This window comes from Amblyraja radiata, chromosome 28, assembly GCF_010909765.2.
Source record: "Amblyraja radiata isolate CabotCenter1 chromosome 28, sAmbRad1.1.pri, whole genome shotgun sequence".
NCBI lineage: Eukaryota > Metazoa > Chordata > Chondrichthyes > Rajiformes > Rajidae > Amblyraja > Amblyraja radiata.
The window spans coordinates 1069228-1088329 of record NC_045983.1 but is presented as its reverse complement, the minus strand read 5'-3'; the positions used below and the strand labels follow the sequence as shown (position 1 = coordinate 1088329).

General features: G+C 48.2%; 1 protein-coding gene across 1 annotated transcript in view; it reads right to left on the bottom strand.

Moving 5' to 3' along the window:
* The window catches only part of LOC116988709 (leupaxin-like), a 53111-nt gene extending 35214 nt beyond the window's left edge, over nucleotides 1–17897 (bottom strand). Inside the window, exons 1-5 of the mRNA XM_033045549.1 lie at nucleotides 17782–17897; nucleotides 8269–8456; nucleotides 6264–6346; nucleotides 3634–3733; nucleotides 2186–2368 (exon numbers count right to left, since the gene is read on the bottom strand). Of these exons, the coding sequence (XP_032901440.1) occupies nucleotides 2186–2368; nucleotides 3634–3733; nucleotides 6264–6346; nucleotides 8269–8456; nucleotides 17782–17794 (567 nt within the window). The 5' untranslated portion in view covers nucleotides 17795–17897. The remainder of the gene's footprint in view (nucleotides 1–2185; nucleotides 2369–3633; nucleotides 3734–6263; nucleotides 6347–8268; nucleotides 8457–17781) is intronic.
* Nucleotides 17898–19102: the final 1205 nt, after the last annotated feature.

The following is a 19102-nucleotide window of genomic DNA, read 5'->3' as shown; positions in this document are numbered from 1 at the left end:
TCTCCCCGTATATCTCCCTCTCTCTCTCCATTCTCTCTCTCCTCCTCTCTCTCCTCCTCCTCCTCTCTCTCCCTTCTATCTCCGCCCTTCTCTCTTTATCTCCCCACTCTCTATCTCTCCCCTTCACTCTCTTCTCTCTCTCCCCTTCTCTCGTTCTCTCCTCCGTCTCTTTCCCTTCTCTCTCGTCCACTTCTCTCTCCCCTCCACTCCCTCCCCCCCTCTCTCTCTTCTCTCTCTCATCCTCTCTCTCCTCCTCCTCTCTCTCCCTTCTCCCTCCCCCCTTCTCTCTTTCTCTCCCCACTCTCTATCTCCCCCCCTCACTCTATTCCCTCTCTCCCCTTCTCTCGTTCTCTCCCCGGCTCTCTCCCTTCTCTCTCGCCCCCTTCTCTCTCCCCTCCACTCTCTCCCCTTCATCAGGAAGAAGGGTTCCAAAACGTCACCTATACATGTTCCCCAGAGACGCTGCCTGACCCGCCGAGTTCCAGTGGCGCTTCGTAGCTATCCATGTTCTCCAGAGTTGTTGCCTGACCCGCCGAGTTTCTCTAGCGTTTTGTACATATCTATGTTCTCTAGAGATGATGTCTGACCCGCCGAGTTCCTTAAACACTTTGTACCTCTCCATGTTGTCCAGAAATGTTGCATGACCCGCATACCTACCCCAGCATCTTGTACATGTCCGTGTTCTCCAGAGATTCTGCCTGAGACCAACTGAGTTCCTTTAGCAGTTTTACCTATCATTGTTTTCTAGAGATGCTACCTGGTCCACTGACTTATCTCAGCACTTTATACCATTCCGTGTTCTCCGGCGATGTTGCCAGACCCACAATTACTCCATCATTTTACGCTTTCCATTGTCTCCAGAGATGCCGCCTGACCCGCTGAGTTACTGCAGCACATTTTGTCAAACATCACCTTCCCAGTTGCATCCCAGACAAGATGTCTCTTTTTCTCCCCCCCCGTGCGCCCCCACCCTCTTCCTCCTCAACCACCAATCCAGTGGTGCCCCTCCTCTCCTATTTCCCCTCCCCCCTCGTGGGGTCTTACACTTATCATACTCAACCAGCATGGAAACGGGCCCTTAGTCCCAAGATGTCCATGCGCACCAGTATACTCCATCTGCAGATAAATAGGGTGGCGGAGAAGGCTTCCAGAACGCTGCCGCACGACAGTGAAATAATTAAGTATAGCAGTTGGGACATAACGTTGTAGTTGTGCAAGACGTTCCTGACCACGCGGTTGGAATATTATTCAGTTAACGTAACGTTGCACTGAGAACGATGTAATTAACCATATAACCATATAACAATTACAGCACGGAAACAGGCCATCTCGACCCCTCTAGTCCGCGCCGAACACATAATCTCCCCTAGTCCCATATACCTGCGCTCAGACCATAACCCTCCATCCATTTCCCATCCATATAACTATCCAATTTATTTTTAAATGATAAAAACGAACCTGCCTCCACCACCTTCACTGGAAGCTCATTCCACACAGCTACCACTCTCTGAGTAAAGAAGTTCCCCCTCATGTTACCCCTAAACTTCAGTCCCTTAATTCTCGTCAAATTGATCTGGAAAATGCGCACAGATGATTTACGAGGATGTTGCCATTAACGGAGGGCGTTAGATATACACAGAAAGGTCGGGCAGCCTCGGGCGTTATTCTTTGGAGAGCGAGAGGCGGAGGGATGATTCAATGGAGGTGGACAACAGCAGGAGGGGAATTAATCCGGTTAATACAAAACTAATTTCCCCCAGGGTAGTGGAGTCAGGAACTGGAGGGGATTGGTTTATGTTGAGAGGAACCTGAGTGGTAATGTTCATCCAGAGAGGGTGGTGAGTGTATGGAATGAGCTGCCAGAGGAAGTGGATGAAGCTAATATATTATATAATATTATCAATTATTTTAATATAATATAATATATTATATGAATGTATTAACAATATTTAAATACATTTGCACGTACATAGAAAGGAAATGATTAGCTGGGATTTGGGTAAAACCACGGAAAACGGGACCAGGTTAGATGCAGTACCATGGACGAGTGCGACCGATTGGCCGGTACTCAGTGCCCAGTAGCACTATGAGATGACAATCATTACGCGAATCGTGTCACACGCGCAAAACCCCAGGACCAGAACCCATCGCACAATCACACGGAACCGAACAGTGCTGCACTCACCTTTCCTACGATGGGCTTCTTGCAGGAGCAGCAGATCCCCTTGGGTCCGGTGCTTACCCCAAGACGTTTGAGGTCCGTTTGTAGGGTACCAAGCATGGTGTCCAGCGAAGTCTCCGGCGACTGCGAGTTTGCTTCTGGGATGTGAATGGCCGAGGTCGGCGAAGGTTCACTGAGGCTGAGAACCTGATTTAAAGACGAAGAAGAGGCTTCTGATATGAATACATCGCCATATATACAGGTACTTTTCACGCACTGGTGAATAATGTAAGCCTTTGAAGGTGGCACAGTGGCGCAGCGGTGGGGTTGCTGCTTTACAGTCCCCGAGACACAGGTTCGACACTCACGACGGGTGCTGTATGAATGAATGTATGAATGACCAAATGAATGAATAAGTTTATTGGCCAAGTATGTACACATGCAAGTAATTTGCCTTGATGATCCGCTCGCAAGTAATAACACGCCATACAGTAAACAATTAAGAAAAAAACATAAAACATTAAAACATTAAGTCTAAAACATTATAATTTAAACATGTGAATGAAATAAAATACCAGAGTAAAAGGGGGCTACAGACATTTGGTTATTGAGTAGAGTTACTGCTCGTGAAAAAAAAGCTGTTTTTGAACGTTCTCCCTGTGACCGCTTTTTTACAGGGGGAACGTAAAAAATCCCGTACAGCCAGCACCCGTGGTTAGGATCGAACCCCGGTAGCTGGCGCTGTAAGGCAGCCATTTTACCGCTGCGCTACTATGCCGCCCTTATCTGTCAATCCAAGCACTAAAAATACACAATGATGTGGCATCCACAACTATCTGTGGCAATGAATTCTGCGGAGGCCTTTATTCTTTCCCAGCAATTAAAATATCGTCTCCACACCCAATCTATCGAGGCCTTTCACTGTTCGCTGAGTTTCAATGAGGTGCATCTTCTACCTCTAAAATTATGCAACGGGTCATATAACTGTGACATTTACAGACCGTTACAGGGAATGCATTATGTCACTTATTTTAATTTAGTTCAGTTAAGTTTAGAGATGTAGCGTGGAACCAGGTCCGTCGGCCCACTGAGTACATGCCGACTAACGATCAGTTATCCACACTAGTTCTACCCTGCACCCGGGGGACAATTTACAGAAGCCAATTAACCTACAAACCAGCTAGTATTTGGAATGTGGGAGGAATCCGGAGCTTTAGGATAAAACCCTTGCGATCACAGGGATATCGTACAAACCTCGTACAGACAGCAAGCGAGGTTGGGATTGAACCCGGGTCTCTGACCGTGTGAGACCACTGCGCCACTGCACCGCCCCTGTTTGAGCGGGACGTTGAACAACTCTGGATTTACGAGGCTTTTTGGAGCAATATAGACCCCCCACCCCCACTCCCACCTGCCACCACCTCCCACGCATTGTGGCGGATTTGCAGCGGCTCGCGGGCGCACAGACTTACGCCGGCCAGGTTCGCCATGATTTCGTCCAACTCCCGAGCAGCCGAAGTCGGGCTCAGTAAAATAGTTTCTTGGGTGTCCGGAGAACGCTCCACAGGCGGTCTGAAATAAGGACCAAATGCTGTCAGATAAACAGGCAGATTGTATTAATAGTCCGCCTGCTGGAAAACCGGACGAGATGCATCACTTGATTAGTGGACCAAGGAGTTGCGGAACGAACGGTCCTTGTGGAAAGGTGGTGGGGAGGGAAAGATGTGTTCAGTGGTGACAAACTTTGAGGATGTCACGGAAATGTCGGAGAATTATGTGTTGGATGAGGGGGGGCCTTGTGCGTGAAGTTGTGCAACAGGGATCCCATAGTCACAGGGTCATACAGCGTGGAAACAAGCCCTTCGGCCCAACTTGTCCTAACCGACCAACATCTCGCATCCGCACTATTCCTTCCCGTTTACGTTTCGTCTGTGTTCCTGTAAACCCATCTTATCCATATACCTGTCTCAATGTTTCTTAATGATTGAACACAGAGGAGACACGTGTGAGGGCCTCATCTATGTGCATATACGTCCTGCTTGTACTCCATCCAGGGACACTGACAGTTCTTCCAGGTGAGCCAAAGGTTCACGTGTGCCTCCTCAAATTTCGTCTATTTTATGCGGGTGTTCCCGATGTCAAAGGGATTTGAGTATAGGAGCAGGGAGGTTCTACTGCAGTTGTACAGGGTCTTGGTGAGACCACACCTGGAGTATTGCGTACAGTTTTGGTCTCCAAATCTGAGGAAGGACATTATAGCCATAGAGGGAGTGCAGAGAAGGTTCACCAGACTGATTCCTGGGATGTCAGGACTTTCATATGAAGAAAGACTGGATAGACTTGGCTTATACTCGCTAGAATTTAGGAGATTGAGAGGGGGTCTTATAGAAACGTACAACATTCTTATGGGGTTGGACAGGCTAGATGCAGGAAGATTGTTCCCGATGTTGGGGAAGTCCAGGACAAGGGGTCACAGCTTAAGGATAAGGGGGAAATCCTTTAGGACCGAGATGAGAAGAAACTGTTTCACACAGAGAGTGGTGAATCTCTGGAACTCTCTGCCACAGAGGGTAGTTGAGGCCAGTTCATTGGCTATATTTAAGAGGGAGTTAGATGTGGCCCTTGTGGCTAAAGGGATCAGGGGGTATGGAGATAAGGCAGGTACAGGATACTGAGTTGGATGATCAGCCATGATCATATTGAATGGCGGTGCAGGCTCGAAGGGCCGAATGGCCTACTCCTGCACCTATTTTCTATGTATCTATGTCAGCTTCTGTATGTCGGCGAGACAAAATCTGGACCGGAGACTGTTTCGCTGCGCACTTACAATCGGTCAGCCGATGCCTACTGGCTCTCCCGCATGTTAACCATCTCAACTCCCTTGTCCATTCCCGTTGTGAACTTTCGGCCAATGCCCCCTCCATTCTAGAGTGAGGCCAGAGGCAAATTGGAGGACACTTGAATAGCTTACAGCCCAGCGGTATGAACATTGAATTCTCTATTTTTTTAAATTAACTTCACACTAATACCCTGCCCCCATCACTTCTTGCCCCCTTCCTCCACTCTGGTCGTGTTGACAGTTCCACAGTGTTCTGCGTTGTTTCTCTTGAGATCTCATATTCTCTGGCCAACAATAGACCTAGCAGCGCACCGCCCTGCTGAGGTCAGTTGTTTCAGACCCTGATTTGTCCCGGTCATTTCTTACATCCATCTCTTCACCAATAGCCCCTCACCCGCCACATTTACTTTGAAGAAGGGTCTCGCCCCGCAGCCGCAGCAGCAGAAGTCGGGCTCTGTAAAGTAGTTTCTTCATAAGAAACCTTTTATCCAGAGATGCTGCCTGACCCGTTGATTTACCCCAGCACCTTGTGTCTATATTAGGAAATAGGATCTTTGGCCAATAATCCCCCGTGCCGACCAAGATGCCCCATTTAAACTCGTCCCATTAACACGTGTTTGGCCCATATCCCTCCAAAATTTTCTCATCCGTGCACCTGCCCAAATTTCCATTGATTTAAAGTGACACGGGCAAATTTTATAGATGTTTGGGGCAAGATTATTTTACACAGAAGGTGGTGGGGTCTGGAATGCGCTGCCAGCGATGGTGCTAGAGGCCCAGGTTCCACTTAAATCTTCCCCCACTCACCTGAAACCTATGCTCTCTAATTGTTTTATTCCTCTACCCTGGGTTAAAAGTCTCATTGCATTCACCCAATCTATTCCTCTATTGATCTTATCCGCCTGAAAAGGATTACCTCTCTCCTTGTAACTATTACCCCCTAATTCAAACAGCATTCTGACAAACCTCCTCTACACCCACCTTTCCCTGTAACTGATACCCCATAATACAGGCAAAATTCTGGTAATCTTGCTCTGCCCGAAACATCCATGCAGCTAATAACATCTAACCCCGGGGGCACTCTGGTAAATCTCATCTGCACACTCGCCAACATCTCCTTGTAGCTAATATCCCCTCATCTGTTAGGGCTACTGCAGCCTCTACAGAGCAACCGCATTCTTCCTATAGTGGGTGACCAGAACTACACGTAATACTCCAAGTGAGGCCGAACCAGATGTATTCGTGCTGGGTCTTGGAGCCCACCTTTCAACGCCATCAGACGGTCTTCCTCCTTTGGAGGCAGCTCCCTCGTTGTCAACGAGAAACGTGAAATAGACTGGGTCCAACTGCAAAGATAAATTAAATGGAATCAGTTTTAGTCCAGGTGCGGATAGCAGACTCAGTTATGATCTCAAACGTTTACGTCGATGGAGCTGAGATTGGCATTTCTCACATTTACAGTCCACCAACTTTTGAAAACAATAAAAACAGTTTTCAAAGTTAGTCGCCGAGAAAGAGAGAAGAGGAGAGAGAGACGGAGATACGCAGATGGGAAGCGAGAACAAGAGAAAGAAGCAGAGATAAAGAAGCAAAGAGAGAGAGGCAGAGAATGACGTAGGGAGACATGCAGATATGGAGAGACAGAGAGTGAGACAGGGAGGTAGAGAGGGACAGGCAGAGAGAGAATGGCAGAGAGGGAGTGGCAGGGATAGAGGCAGGGAGATTGAAAGAGCAGAGAGAGAGAAAGTGAAAGAAAAGGAGAGAGACACGAGAGTGATGAGAACATGGGAGACACGGAGACGCAGAGAGAGAAAGTAAAGACTCGAACGGAGAAAAGTGTGGTGGAGTAAATGCGTCACTCAACATCAAAGATGTCGAATTGCTTCAGAGTCCTTCGCGTAATGCCACCAATAACCTGGCGTGGGTCACCACGCTGAAATGATAGCCAATATGGCACACTGACACTTTAACTTCCTCAAGAAACTGAGGAAACTCGGCATGTCTCTAATGACTCATGCAAACTTCCACAGATGCTCCGGAAAACGCATCCTGTCGGGGTGCCTTAAAGGGCCTGTCCCAGGAGCATGCGACTGCATGCGGCAAGCGCGACCAAACCGGAAGCGGGGGCCGCGCGGGGGCCGCGCGGAGGTCGAGTGATCCTCGTACAGGGCCGGTCCCACCAGCATGCGACTGCATGCGGCGAGCACGACCAAACCGGAAGCAGTGGCCGCGCGGAGGTCGAGTGATCCCGTACGAGTTGACGGGAAGTTCGAGCGAAGGCGTACGCCGTCAAGACGCTGCGTACGCCGTCAAGTCGCTGCGTACGGCGTCGAGACGTTGCGCACGCCCGTCGAGGCGGTGCGTATGGCCTCAATGCGGCTGCGGGCCGGCAGGCCGTTGCCGCGCGGATTTCTTGGACAGTGTCAGTTTTTCGGAGCCCCGCGCGACGTCGGGACCAGCCCCGCACAACTCCATACGGCTCCGGCGGCCGAAGTGACAGCTTCGAGAGAAAGAGAGAGAGAGGGACCGAGACAGAGAGACAGAGAGAGAGATATGGAGGGAGGGAGAAAGCGAGAGAGAGAGAGAGAGAGAGAGAGAGAGAGAGAGAGAGAGAGAGAGAGAGAGAGAGAGAGAGAGAGAGGAGTGCAGAGAGATATCTCGAGAGAGAGAGATAGACAGATAGAGGAGCGGAGACCGCTGCTTCTCTCGCTCTCTCTCGAGCGCTCGCCGCTCTTCTCTTCCGCTCTCTCGCGCTCTCTCTCTCTCTCTCTAGCTCTCGCTCTTCTCGCTCTCATCTCCTCTCTATCTCCCCGTATTGAGGAGGAAGAAGGAAAGAGCGAGAAGATGAACAGGGACACACAGAGAGATAAACTGGCGATGAGAGTGACTGCGTTCATATGAAAGAGTTATGGAGACAGAGAAAGTGTGGAGTGTGAGGTATGAGGTAAGTAGATTAAGAGAGAAGACAAACATAGACAGACAGGGAGTCATATGGTCATAATGTTATACAATATCAGTCTCAGGATGATACCCAGGGATCCTACCCGGCCCACTGAGTTACTCCAGCAGTTGATACCTATCCCTATTCTCCAGAGATGCTGCCTGAACTCGCTGAGTTACATCAGCACGTTGTACCTATCCATGTTCTCAAGATATACTACGTGACCCACTGAGTTACTCCATCACTTTGTACTTATCCATATACCCCAAAGATACTGCCTGCCCCGCAGAGTTACTCAGGCATTGTGTGTCTCTTTTTGATTCTCACTTTAGTTGGAACAGACGACTCCACTTGCTGGCCACCAGAGGTCGTCGGTTTTGGCTGCTCTGAATTCACTCGTGAAGTGCCATCGGTGGCCAATGTAGTCAGAAAGTCAATCCCAGCCAGAAAAGACGGGTCGTCGCCGGCCCCAGCGGCGGCAACCGACGGTCGCTCAAGTTCCGCCAGCAACATATCTACAAAGGTAAGGTGGAGATGAGAGGCAACATTTAATTAAACCATTCACTAAAACAGGTGTAGGGTCCGACCCAAAATATCGACATATTCTCCAGAGATGTAGAACTTAGAAGTTTATAGGCTCACAAGTAATAGGAGCAAAATTAGGCCATTGAGTGTATTCCGCCATTCAATCATGGCTGATCTTACAACCCGATTCCCCTGCCTTCTCGTCAAAACCTTTCACATCCACCAATCAAGAACCTGTCAATCCCCCCATTAAAAATACCAACTGACTTGGCCTCCACAGTCGTCTGTTGCAATTCACCACAGATTCACGACCCTCTGGCTAAGTAAATTTCCCATCATTTCCTTTCTAAAGGCACGACGTTTAATTCTGAGTGTCCCTTCTGGTCCTATTCTATCCCACTCGTGGGAACATCTTCTTCACATCCAGAACTTCCATTACTTTGTAAAGTTCAATTACCTCTCATCCTTCTAAACATTAACAATAATTCTAAAGATTAAATTGTAAGGGTAAAAATACCCCAATGGGACTTATCAATAAGCCCCCAAACAGTAGCCTGGATATAGGGTGCAAGTTGAATTAAAAGTTGTAATTGGAATGTCGTAAAGGTAATGCCATGGTTGTTATGGGAGATTTCAACATGCAGGTGGACTGGGGATATCAGGTTGGTGCTGGACCCCAAGGAAGGGAGTTTTGTGGAGTGCCTCCGTGATGGATTCTTAGAGCAGCATAGAAACATAGAAACATAGAAAATAGGTGCAGGAGTAGGCCATTCGGCCCTTCGAGCCTGCACCGCCATTCAATATGATCATGGCTGATCGTCCAACTCAGTATCCCGTACCTGCCTTCTCTCCATAGCCCCTGATCCCTTTAGCCACAAGGGCCACATCTAACGCCCTCTTAAATATAGCCAATGAACTGGCCTCAACTACCTTCTCTGGCAGAGAGTTCCAGCTTGTACTGGAGCCTAACAGTGATAAGGCAATTCTGGATTTAGTGTTGTGTAATGAACCGGATTCGATAAGGGAACTCGGGGTAAAGGAGCCATTAGGAGGTAGTGTTAATATGATAAGTTTACAATTTGAGAGAGAGAAGGGTCAATCGGAGGTGTGAGTATTACAGTTGAACAAAGGGGACTATGGAGCCATGATGGAGGAGCTGGCCAAGTTTACAGCAAAGAGACCCTAGCAGGGATGACAGTGGAGCAACAATGGCAGACATTTCTGGGAACAACGCAGGAGGTGCACGGCCAGTTCATTCCAAAGAGGAAGAAAGATTCCAAGGGGAGTAAGGGGCGACCGTGGCTGACAAGGGAAGTCAGGAACAGTATAAAAATAAAGGAGAAGAAGTATAACATAGCAAAGATGAGCGGGAAGCCAGAGGATTGGGCAACTTTTCAAGAGCAACAGAAGAAAACTAAAAAGGCAATACGGGGAGAAAAGATGAGGTACGAAGGTAAGTTAGCCAAGAATATAAAGGAGGATAGTAAAAGCTTCTTTAGATATGTCAAGAGGAAAACATTAGTTAAGACCAAAGTTGGACCCTTGAAGACAGAAAAGGGTGAATTTATTATGGAGAACAATGAAACGGCAGATGAGTTGAACAGGTAATTTGGATCCCTCTTCACTGAGGAAGACACAAACAATCTCCCTGATGTACTAGTGGCGAGAGGATCCAGGGTGGCGGAGGAACAGAAGGAAATTCACGTTAGGTCCCACATAGGAGATTAGTGGGCAAAATTAGAGCACATGGTATTGGGGGTAGGTGCTGACATGGATAGAAACCTGGTTGGAAGACACGAACCAAAGGGTAGGGATTAACGAGTCCCTTTCAGAATGGCAGGCAGTGACTAGTGGGTACCGCAAGGCGCGGTGCTGGGACTGCAGCTATTTAAAATATATATTAAAAATTTGGACGAAGGGATTAAAAGTAACATTAGCAAATTTGCAGATGACACAAAGCTGGCTGGCTGAGTGAACTGTGAGAAGGATGCTATGAGGATGCAGGGTGACGGACAGTTTGGGTGAGTGGGCAGATGCAGTTTAATGGGGATAAGTGTGAGGTTATCCACTTTGGTGGCAAAAACAGGAAGGTAGATTATTATTTAAATGGATCAGGTTGGGAAAAGGGGAAGTACAACGGGATCTGGGGTGGGGGTGTTGGCAGGCAGTGAAGAAAGGAAATGGCATGCTGACCTTCATAACAAGAAGCGTTGGGTATAAGAGCACAAAGGTCCTTCTTCAGTTGTACAGGGCCTTAGTGAGACCACACCTGGAGTATTGTGTGCAGTTTTGGTCTCCCAATTTGAGCAAGGACATTCTTTTTATTGAGGGAGTGCAACGTAGGTTCACAAGGTTAATTCCCGAGATGGCGGGATTGTCATAAGTTGATAGAATGGAGGGGCTGGGCCAGTATACACTGGAAATTTGAAGGATGAGAGGCTATCTTATTGAAACATATAAGATTATTAAGGGTTTCGACATGCTAGAGGCAGGAACCATGTTCCCGATGTTGGGGTAGTCCAGAACCAGGGGCGACAGTTTAATAATAAGGGGTAAGCCATTTAGAACGGAGACAAGGAAACATTTTTTCACGCAGAGAGTTGTGAGTGTGGAATTTTCTTCCTCAGAGGGCGGTGGGGGCTGGTTCTCTGGATGCTTTCAAGAGAGAACTAGACAGAGGTCTTAAAAATAGAGAATTCAATGGATATGGGGAGAAGGCAGGAACGGGGTACTGATTGTAGATGATCAGCCATGATCACATTGAATGGCGGTGCTGGCTCGAAGGGCCGAATGGCCTATACCTGCTCCTATTGTCTATTGTCTAATATAGCACAGTAACAGGCCCATCGTCTACAATATCTGTGCCAAACATGATGCTCGGAACACCTATTACCCGATTGCATAGAATTCGTATCCCTCCATTTCCTGCATATCAACTACCAACCCCGAGTTCCAGACGCTCGCTCCTGTCATCAGTAAAGGAGCATGAAATCTGTAACAAGATGTTAAAAAGGACCACACCAAATAAACTGCGAAAAGCGTAGATTTGGGGGACATTGTCTCTCTTTGCACTATTAAAGTTTGTGTGAGCGTGTGTGCGCGTATGTGTTTGCGTGTTGAGCGTGTGTGTGCGCGCGGGCATGTTTGCACTGAACTTTGCTTGTTGCTCGCCATGATGTTTACAGAGTATTATTTTTACATATTTGTTGTCCTGCTGCAAGTAAGGACTTGATTGTTCCGTTTGAGGACATCTGACAATAACACACTCTTTATTTTCTTCACGACACTGGACTGTGTACAAAAAAACTTGCTGGTCACATCTCCATTGAACTTATCCCATCTCATCTTGATGTCATGGCCTCTAATGTGTGTTTTTTTTTCATTCTGGGTAAATGGTTCTGTCTGCCTACCCTATCTGGGTAAATACATGTATATACTTCTGTCAGGTCTCCTCGCAACCCCCTGCGTTCCAGGTGTTCTTTGAACCGCTGCTTTACTAGACATCTTTATGTTATGTGCAAGATGCCATTATCTGTATTTCTTTGTGTCTCCACCAAAAAACGTCAGACTGTTGAATCGCCGATATGTCACTGAGTCGAGGTTGTTATTTTAAGAACAGTAGGCTACAAAATATGATGACAAACGATCACCGTTCACATGAATGCTATATTATCCCGATGTGCAATCCTCTTCTTGCACAAAACTGGGAAGGGGGAAGAACGAGTAATCACGCGCTCAACCAGGATCTCAGCGGATCAGGCAGCAAATATGGAGGGAAATGGAGAAGTGGAATTTCGAGTCTAGACGCTTCTTCAGACATTGGAGCACGTGCGAGAAAGCAGGAAAACAGAGATGGTTAGTGAGAGGTGAATACAGAAGAAGGGGGTGGGCGGCGGGGGGCGTGGGGGTGGGGGTGGGAGTTGCAGCTAGCAGATGTAAAACGGCTAGAGGGGAAAAGGAACATTTATTGTTCGGGGCATTGAGCATAAGAGCAAGGAGTTCATTGTGCAGCTTTATAGGGTTTAGGTAGGCCGTCTTAAGAATACAATGCGCAGTTGTGTTCGCCTCGTAACAAGATGGATGTGGAAGCGTTGGAAATTGTGCAAATAAGGTTTACCAGAATTCTGTCTGCATTATATGCAGGTTGAACAGACTTGCATTGTTGAACGCTGAAATCTGCGAGAAGACCTCATAGAAGTACATAAAATTATGACACGTAAACATATCGTAGTAATTCAAAACATTATTCACAGTCATAGAGGAAACATGTCCTTTGGCCACAATTATCCTCGCCAAATAACATGGCTCTGGCACATTAGTCCCACGCAAGCTGAATCTTTCCCTTTGGCTTAGGACCTCGAGATCTGAGAACATGCTGGTAAATCTTTTGTACACCCTTTCCATCATAACAAACATTTTTTTCTAATAAAGAGACTAAAACGATTGTAATGTGGTCTCACCAATGCCACATATAATTATCATTGCCTCGTAATTTCTATATGCATTAGTGTGACTGGTGACGGCCAATATGGCGAAAGCCTTATTGACCACCTTATCTACTTGTGACGATACTTTCAAAGATCCCAGATACCTATGCTCTAAAACACTCCCAAGATTCCTGCCACTCTCTGAGTAGGTGCTAACCGGGTTCAGTAACCATTCTTCAGCCCACCTGACCAGTCGATCGCGATCATGCTGCAATTTTTTGATAACCATCTGCGCTACTGCAACACCTGAGTGTCATGTGCAAACGTACACGTCATGCCTTGCACGTTCTCATGCAAATCATTTATATAGATAACCAACAGCAATGGGCCCAACACAGTTCCCTGAGGCTAACCACTAGTCATAAGCCGCCAGTCCGAAAACCAACCAACATTCTTCCATGAAAGGAATTTTTTAACCAGTCGGTTAGCTCTCCTTGGACCTCATGCGATCTAAACTTTCTGAACAGTATCCCATGCGGAACGTTGCCAAATGTCTTGCTGAAATCCATATAGACCGAGTTTGCACCTCTGCAGTTCCTTTTCCCAGGGCGAAAATGTCAACGATTTGAAGCATGGCTTGGACCCGAAAGAGGCACAGTATAAAGAATATGTGTGTGGCAATTATTTTACTCAGAGTGGTTGGTGGCGGATTAGGAACGTTGGATAGGCCGATATACTGCATGATTCATGGTTGTTATGCTAAGAATAGAAAACGTTGCGAAATCTGATAACCATACAGAAGCAGGACATTTGGAAAGTTCAGCAAACGTGTGATCTCCAAGGAAACGACGCCACTTTCTCGTTTCATTTCCCCAAATTTACTTCTCAAATCTCCTACACCCACGTACACGAAACTCGAACTTACAAAGGCCTGGCTGCCCTATCAATTAAGCCATAGGGTGCTGCAGGTTTTGGTTTTCAGTGATATAAAATGCTGGAGTAACTCAGCGGGTGAGGAAATGTCTCTGGAGCACATGGATATGTACACATGGATATCGGCACATCATCCGAGGGCGTACACACCCTTGAGGATAAATGGGGATACTGTGGATAGGGTGAGCTGTTTTAAATATCTGGGAGTCCAATTCTCTGAGGATATGACATGGACATCACACGCCGCAGCACTCTTGAGTAAGGCAAGGCAGCGCCTTAACCACCTCAGGCATTTGAGGAAATTCAGAGTGTCTCCGAGGATCCTCCAGTGCTTCTACTCTGCGGCTGTGTAAAGCATCTTGTCCGGAAATGTTACCATCTGGTTTCGGACTTGCTCTGCCCAGGACAAGAAGGCTCTGCAGAGAGTAGTGCTTTCGGCCGAACGCACTATGGGAATTTCACTCGCCCCCCTGCAGGAACTATACATCAGGAGGTGCAACTCCAGAGCCAATAAAATCATGGGAGACCCCTTCCACCCATGCAACGGACTGTTCCAGCTGCTACGGTCAGGCAAACGCCTCCGTTGCCATGCTGTGAGAACGGAGAGGTTGAGAAGGAGTTTCTTCCCATTCGGACTGTAAACTCCTATCTCACCAGGGACTAACTTTACTGAACGTTTTTCTTCCAATATTTAATATGTAAAAGAATATGTGTGTGTTATGATTGTGTTTATAGTTTGTTTGGTTGTTTGTTTGTTTGTCTTTTTGCACAAAGTCTGCGAGCATTGCCACTTTCATTTCACTGCACATCTCGTATGTGTATGTGACGAATAAACTTGACTTGACTTGACTTGACAAGTGCGTGAGGAACTCGGCGGGACGTGTAGCATTTCTGGAGAACATGGATAGGTACAAAATATTGGAGTAACTCAGCGGGTCAGGCAGCATCATCAGAGAACATGGATAGGAATAAGTGCTGGAGCAACTCAGCGGGTCGTGTGGCATATCTGGTGAACGTGGACTGCGACGTTTCGGGTGGGCACCCCCCTTCAGACTGAATCCAGTCGGAGAGAAATCCGGATGGGTGGTAAGAGCAGGACAAAGGCTAGCAAGTGACAGTGCACAAGCGTTCTCCAGAAATGCTGCCTGACCCGCTGAATCATTCCACACATTGTGTTCTTTTGTGTAAACCAGTACCTGCAGTTTCTTATTTCTGCAAGACACAATTATTCACAATTCTCCTTTTGCCCGTGCGTAGCTGTGTCATGATCGGATTGGCTCGATAGAGATTCGCCCACTAACAAAGAAACGTGGTGGGACGTGATTCAGTGGCACTTTGGTGGGTTGAGTCCCTTGGTCAAACGCTATTAATATATGTCACATACCCATGCCGACCTCTCCTACCAATCTAATCCAAGTTCCCAGCATAGCCTGCTCTGCGCTTCAAAGGTGCCCCCCGGTGCCCAATACAAGTAAAGTGCAGGTAAAGTACAATAGCGCGCCTTCCTTCACTCGCACGCGGTCCGTTTGACGAGGTTGTTGTTGCGACTCACGTAGCCCTGCGGCCAACACTTTCCTCAGGCCACCGCCTTCGAGAGGACGCGCAAGCTCACCGTGGGGCTTATTTCACTCTTTTCGTCTTTTTTATTGTTGTCTATTGTTAGTTTGGGTGTCTCTCTGTGTGTCTTGTGTGGGGGTGGTAGGAAGAGGGACAGGGGAACCGCTTTCGGTCGCCTCCTCGACCGAGAGGCGACTATTTCCATTGCGCCTCCCTCGCGGCCTAACACCATGGATTGGAGCGGCCTTTCCCGGAGTCGGGCACCGAGCATCTGCAGCAGACGCGGCGTGGACTTTCCATCGCGAGCGGGCGAACCATTGCCGGGGGTCGCCAGAGAGGAGTGCTCCGGTCGCTGGCCTGGTGACCTTGACATCGTGGACGTCAAAGGCAACTTTGGCCGCACATAGCGTGGTAGGTAAATTGAACGAGGTGTCTGTGGATCTAGGTACGGCAAGTATTATAAAGACATACCTTAGGAAATGGGATGAAGATGATTTTCTTTCATCACAGGGCGGTGAATCTGTGGAATTCATTGCTACCGGCGGCTGTGGAGGCCGTCATTGGGTGATGTTAATACGGAGACTGACATGTTTGACTAGTAAGAGTATCAAAGATTATTGGGAGGCAGGGGTGTGGGGTTGAAAGGGAATGATAGAACAGCCACGAATAAATGGACACGATGGGCCGAATACCCCATTTCTGCTCCGTTGACATATGGACATTCGAACTATAACAACGTTTGAAATACATTTGGACAGGTGCATTGATAGGAATTTGGCCAAACGCAGGCATGTGGTATTAGTGTAGGTGGCACCTTGGTCGGCAGTGACGAGATGGCACGTACGGCCTGGTTGTACGTATGACCTGAAGACCGGATGACACTCGCCCCGATGATGCATTCTCTCTGTGACCAGACCAGTGAAACTTCGGTCTCTTGGTTACACACCGCAGGGAGAGGCACAGCGAGAGGCACAACATCCGTCCCTCCAGCTCGCTGCTAAATTAAAACCACAAAGACGAAATCCGGTGATACGAGAAACTGCACATTCCCCTTTGCAAGCGCGCGCACACACACACACACACAAACAAAAACACACACAAGCACGCACACACACACACACACACACACACACACACACACACACACACACACACACACACACACACACACACACACATACGTGCACGCACACACACACACACATACGTGCACGCACACACATAAACCCATACGCGCACGCGCACGCACACACACACACACAAACACACGCGCGCACGCACACACACCCACACCCGCACACGCACACACACCCACACCCGTACACGCACACATATACACACCCACACACATACACACAAACATACACGCACACTCACACACGCACACACAACTAACGTCAGTTGCTTCTTGACAGGTTGAATTACACCAGACCTTTTTAACTATCCATGTTCTCCAGAGATGCTGCCTAATCCATTGAGTTACTCGATCACTTTGTTCCTATTCATGTTTTCCAGAGATGCTGCTTGACCCGCTGAGTTACCACAGCACTTGATGCCTTGCTTTTATTTAGCACTGCCTCCTGAGATACACTTGGACACTCGGTTCAACACTCCGTTACCCCTAAAGCCGCAGACAGCTTCGGCGTATTCATACGTGAGCCTGGGATCCTTTTCAAGGCAACAAACTTCACCTCCCGCTGGCCTTCGCCTTCCATCCTTATCACTCCGCAAGCTTTCGTCCGCGCCTCACATCGAAAGGTGTCCTCTGCACCCCGCCCCACATCACATCCGATAATCATCACTGCCCGAAGCATCACTGCCGCAGAAGCCCCTCCACCCTTTTCGTCCTCCCGTCCCATTCTCACCGTTCCCGGTCACCATTCCGTCTCCCTTCCTTCCGTCCCCATCTCCCCGTTCCTCGTGCGTTCCACTATGCTCGCCTCCCTCCATCACCCCGTCCAGCGTCCCAATACCCCTATTCCCTTCCTGCGTCCGCGTCTTCCCTGCCCCCTGTCTATCTGCGGCACCCCTCCCCCTCCCCCCCCCTCGTCTCCTCGTTCCCTACGCCCCAACCCCGTCGCCATAATCTCGACCACTTCATTCCCGCCTCCTTGCCTTCGTGCATCGTCCCCCACTCACGTTCCCTGTCTCCCATCCCACGTCCCCCATCTCCCCTTCCCTCCACCCATCGCCTTCCTTCTTTCCCTCTCCCCGTTTCCCGCCGCGTAATTCGATTGACGGACACCTACCACCCTTCTTCCCTATAACTCCCTCCCTCGCCCAACTCCTAACCGCACAACTCCATCCATCAGTCACATACGCCCACCACGTCCCTCACTGCCTCCATCCCCCAACGCCGACCGCTCTATCCCCAGCCCTGCCAGTCTCACGAACTCACCCAGCTCGTCCATATTCAGAGCGTCCCGTTCAGTCGCTCCCGAAGCAGCTCAGTCACCGGAACCCGGACGGATCGCCGCTCCTCCTTCACCACTCGACACATTTTCATTGGACGCCTACCCAGCCTACTTGAGGCGCGCATGCGTCTCGACTGACTGTGTCACGTCCGACCCAGGAAATGTTTATAGGGGATGTCCGAGGACAGGTTTTATTGATCACTGGCGGTGGTGGGTGTCTGGAAAACGCTTTCGGGGAGGTAGCGGTCAATAGGATAGTGGCGTTTTGGTTTAGTTTAGATTACGTTAAGTTTAGGTTTCGGTTTATTTGAGTTTAGATTTGGGATTAGATGTAGGATCAGTTTAGTTTAGGTTTAAGATACGTTTAGTTCATCTTTAGTTTATTTTTGATTGATTTACGTTTAGTTTAGGTTGAGTTTAATTTAGTTTACGGTTTAGATTTAATTTAAATTCATTACATGTACCATGTAACATTGAAAACCGTTTTTTTTATTGCGTTTTATCCAGTCAGCGAAAAGACTGAATATTAATACAATGATTACATGATTGCATGATCATTGTCTACTTCACCTTATTTCTACCTACAGGCAGAAACTAAAAGCTGCTAAGCCTGTGGTCAGAACAATGAAAAGGTGGACAAGCGAGGGCATTGAGAACCTACGATCCTGCTTTGACTACACGGATTGGAATGTGTTCAGGGAAGCAACCGCAAACCTCGATGAGTATACGGACACTGTATCATCAAATGTCAACGTTTGTGAAGACAGTTGCATTCCAACTAGAACCCAGACCTGGTTCATTAACGAGAAGCCCTGGTTCACTGCAGAATCCAGGCTGCTCCGACAGTGTAAAGAGGAAAGCCATAGGAGCGGAGATGCAGACCTCTACAGGCAGGCAAGGTACAAACTGAGAAGAGGAATCAGAGCTGCCAAGGAAGTGTACTCTGAGAAGTTGAGGAGCAAGTGATTCTTTTTTCAGTTTGGAAGGGCTTGCAAGAAATCACCAGCTACAAGTGGAAAGCTCTTTGGACAATCGTCAGGTGACCAACGACCTGAATGAGTTCTACTGTACGTTTGACAAGCAGAAACGTAACCCTGGTACACCCTTTCTCCTCAGCCAGACCACAGTCTGCAAAGACTGGACCCTTCTACAACCACTCCTCCCCAATCAGCTCTTCACAACTAGTTAAAGCAAAAGACCCCAGTCTGAAAAGACTGGACCCTTTCCCACCCACACCTCTCCAATTACCACTTAACACCCGATTACAGCCTGACTGCAAACGACTGCGGCCTTGACCACTACCCA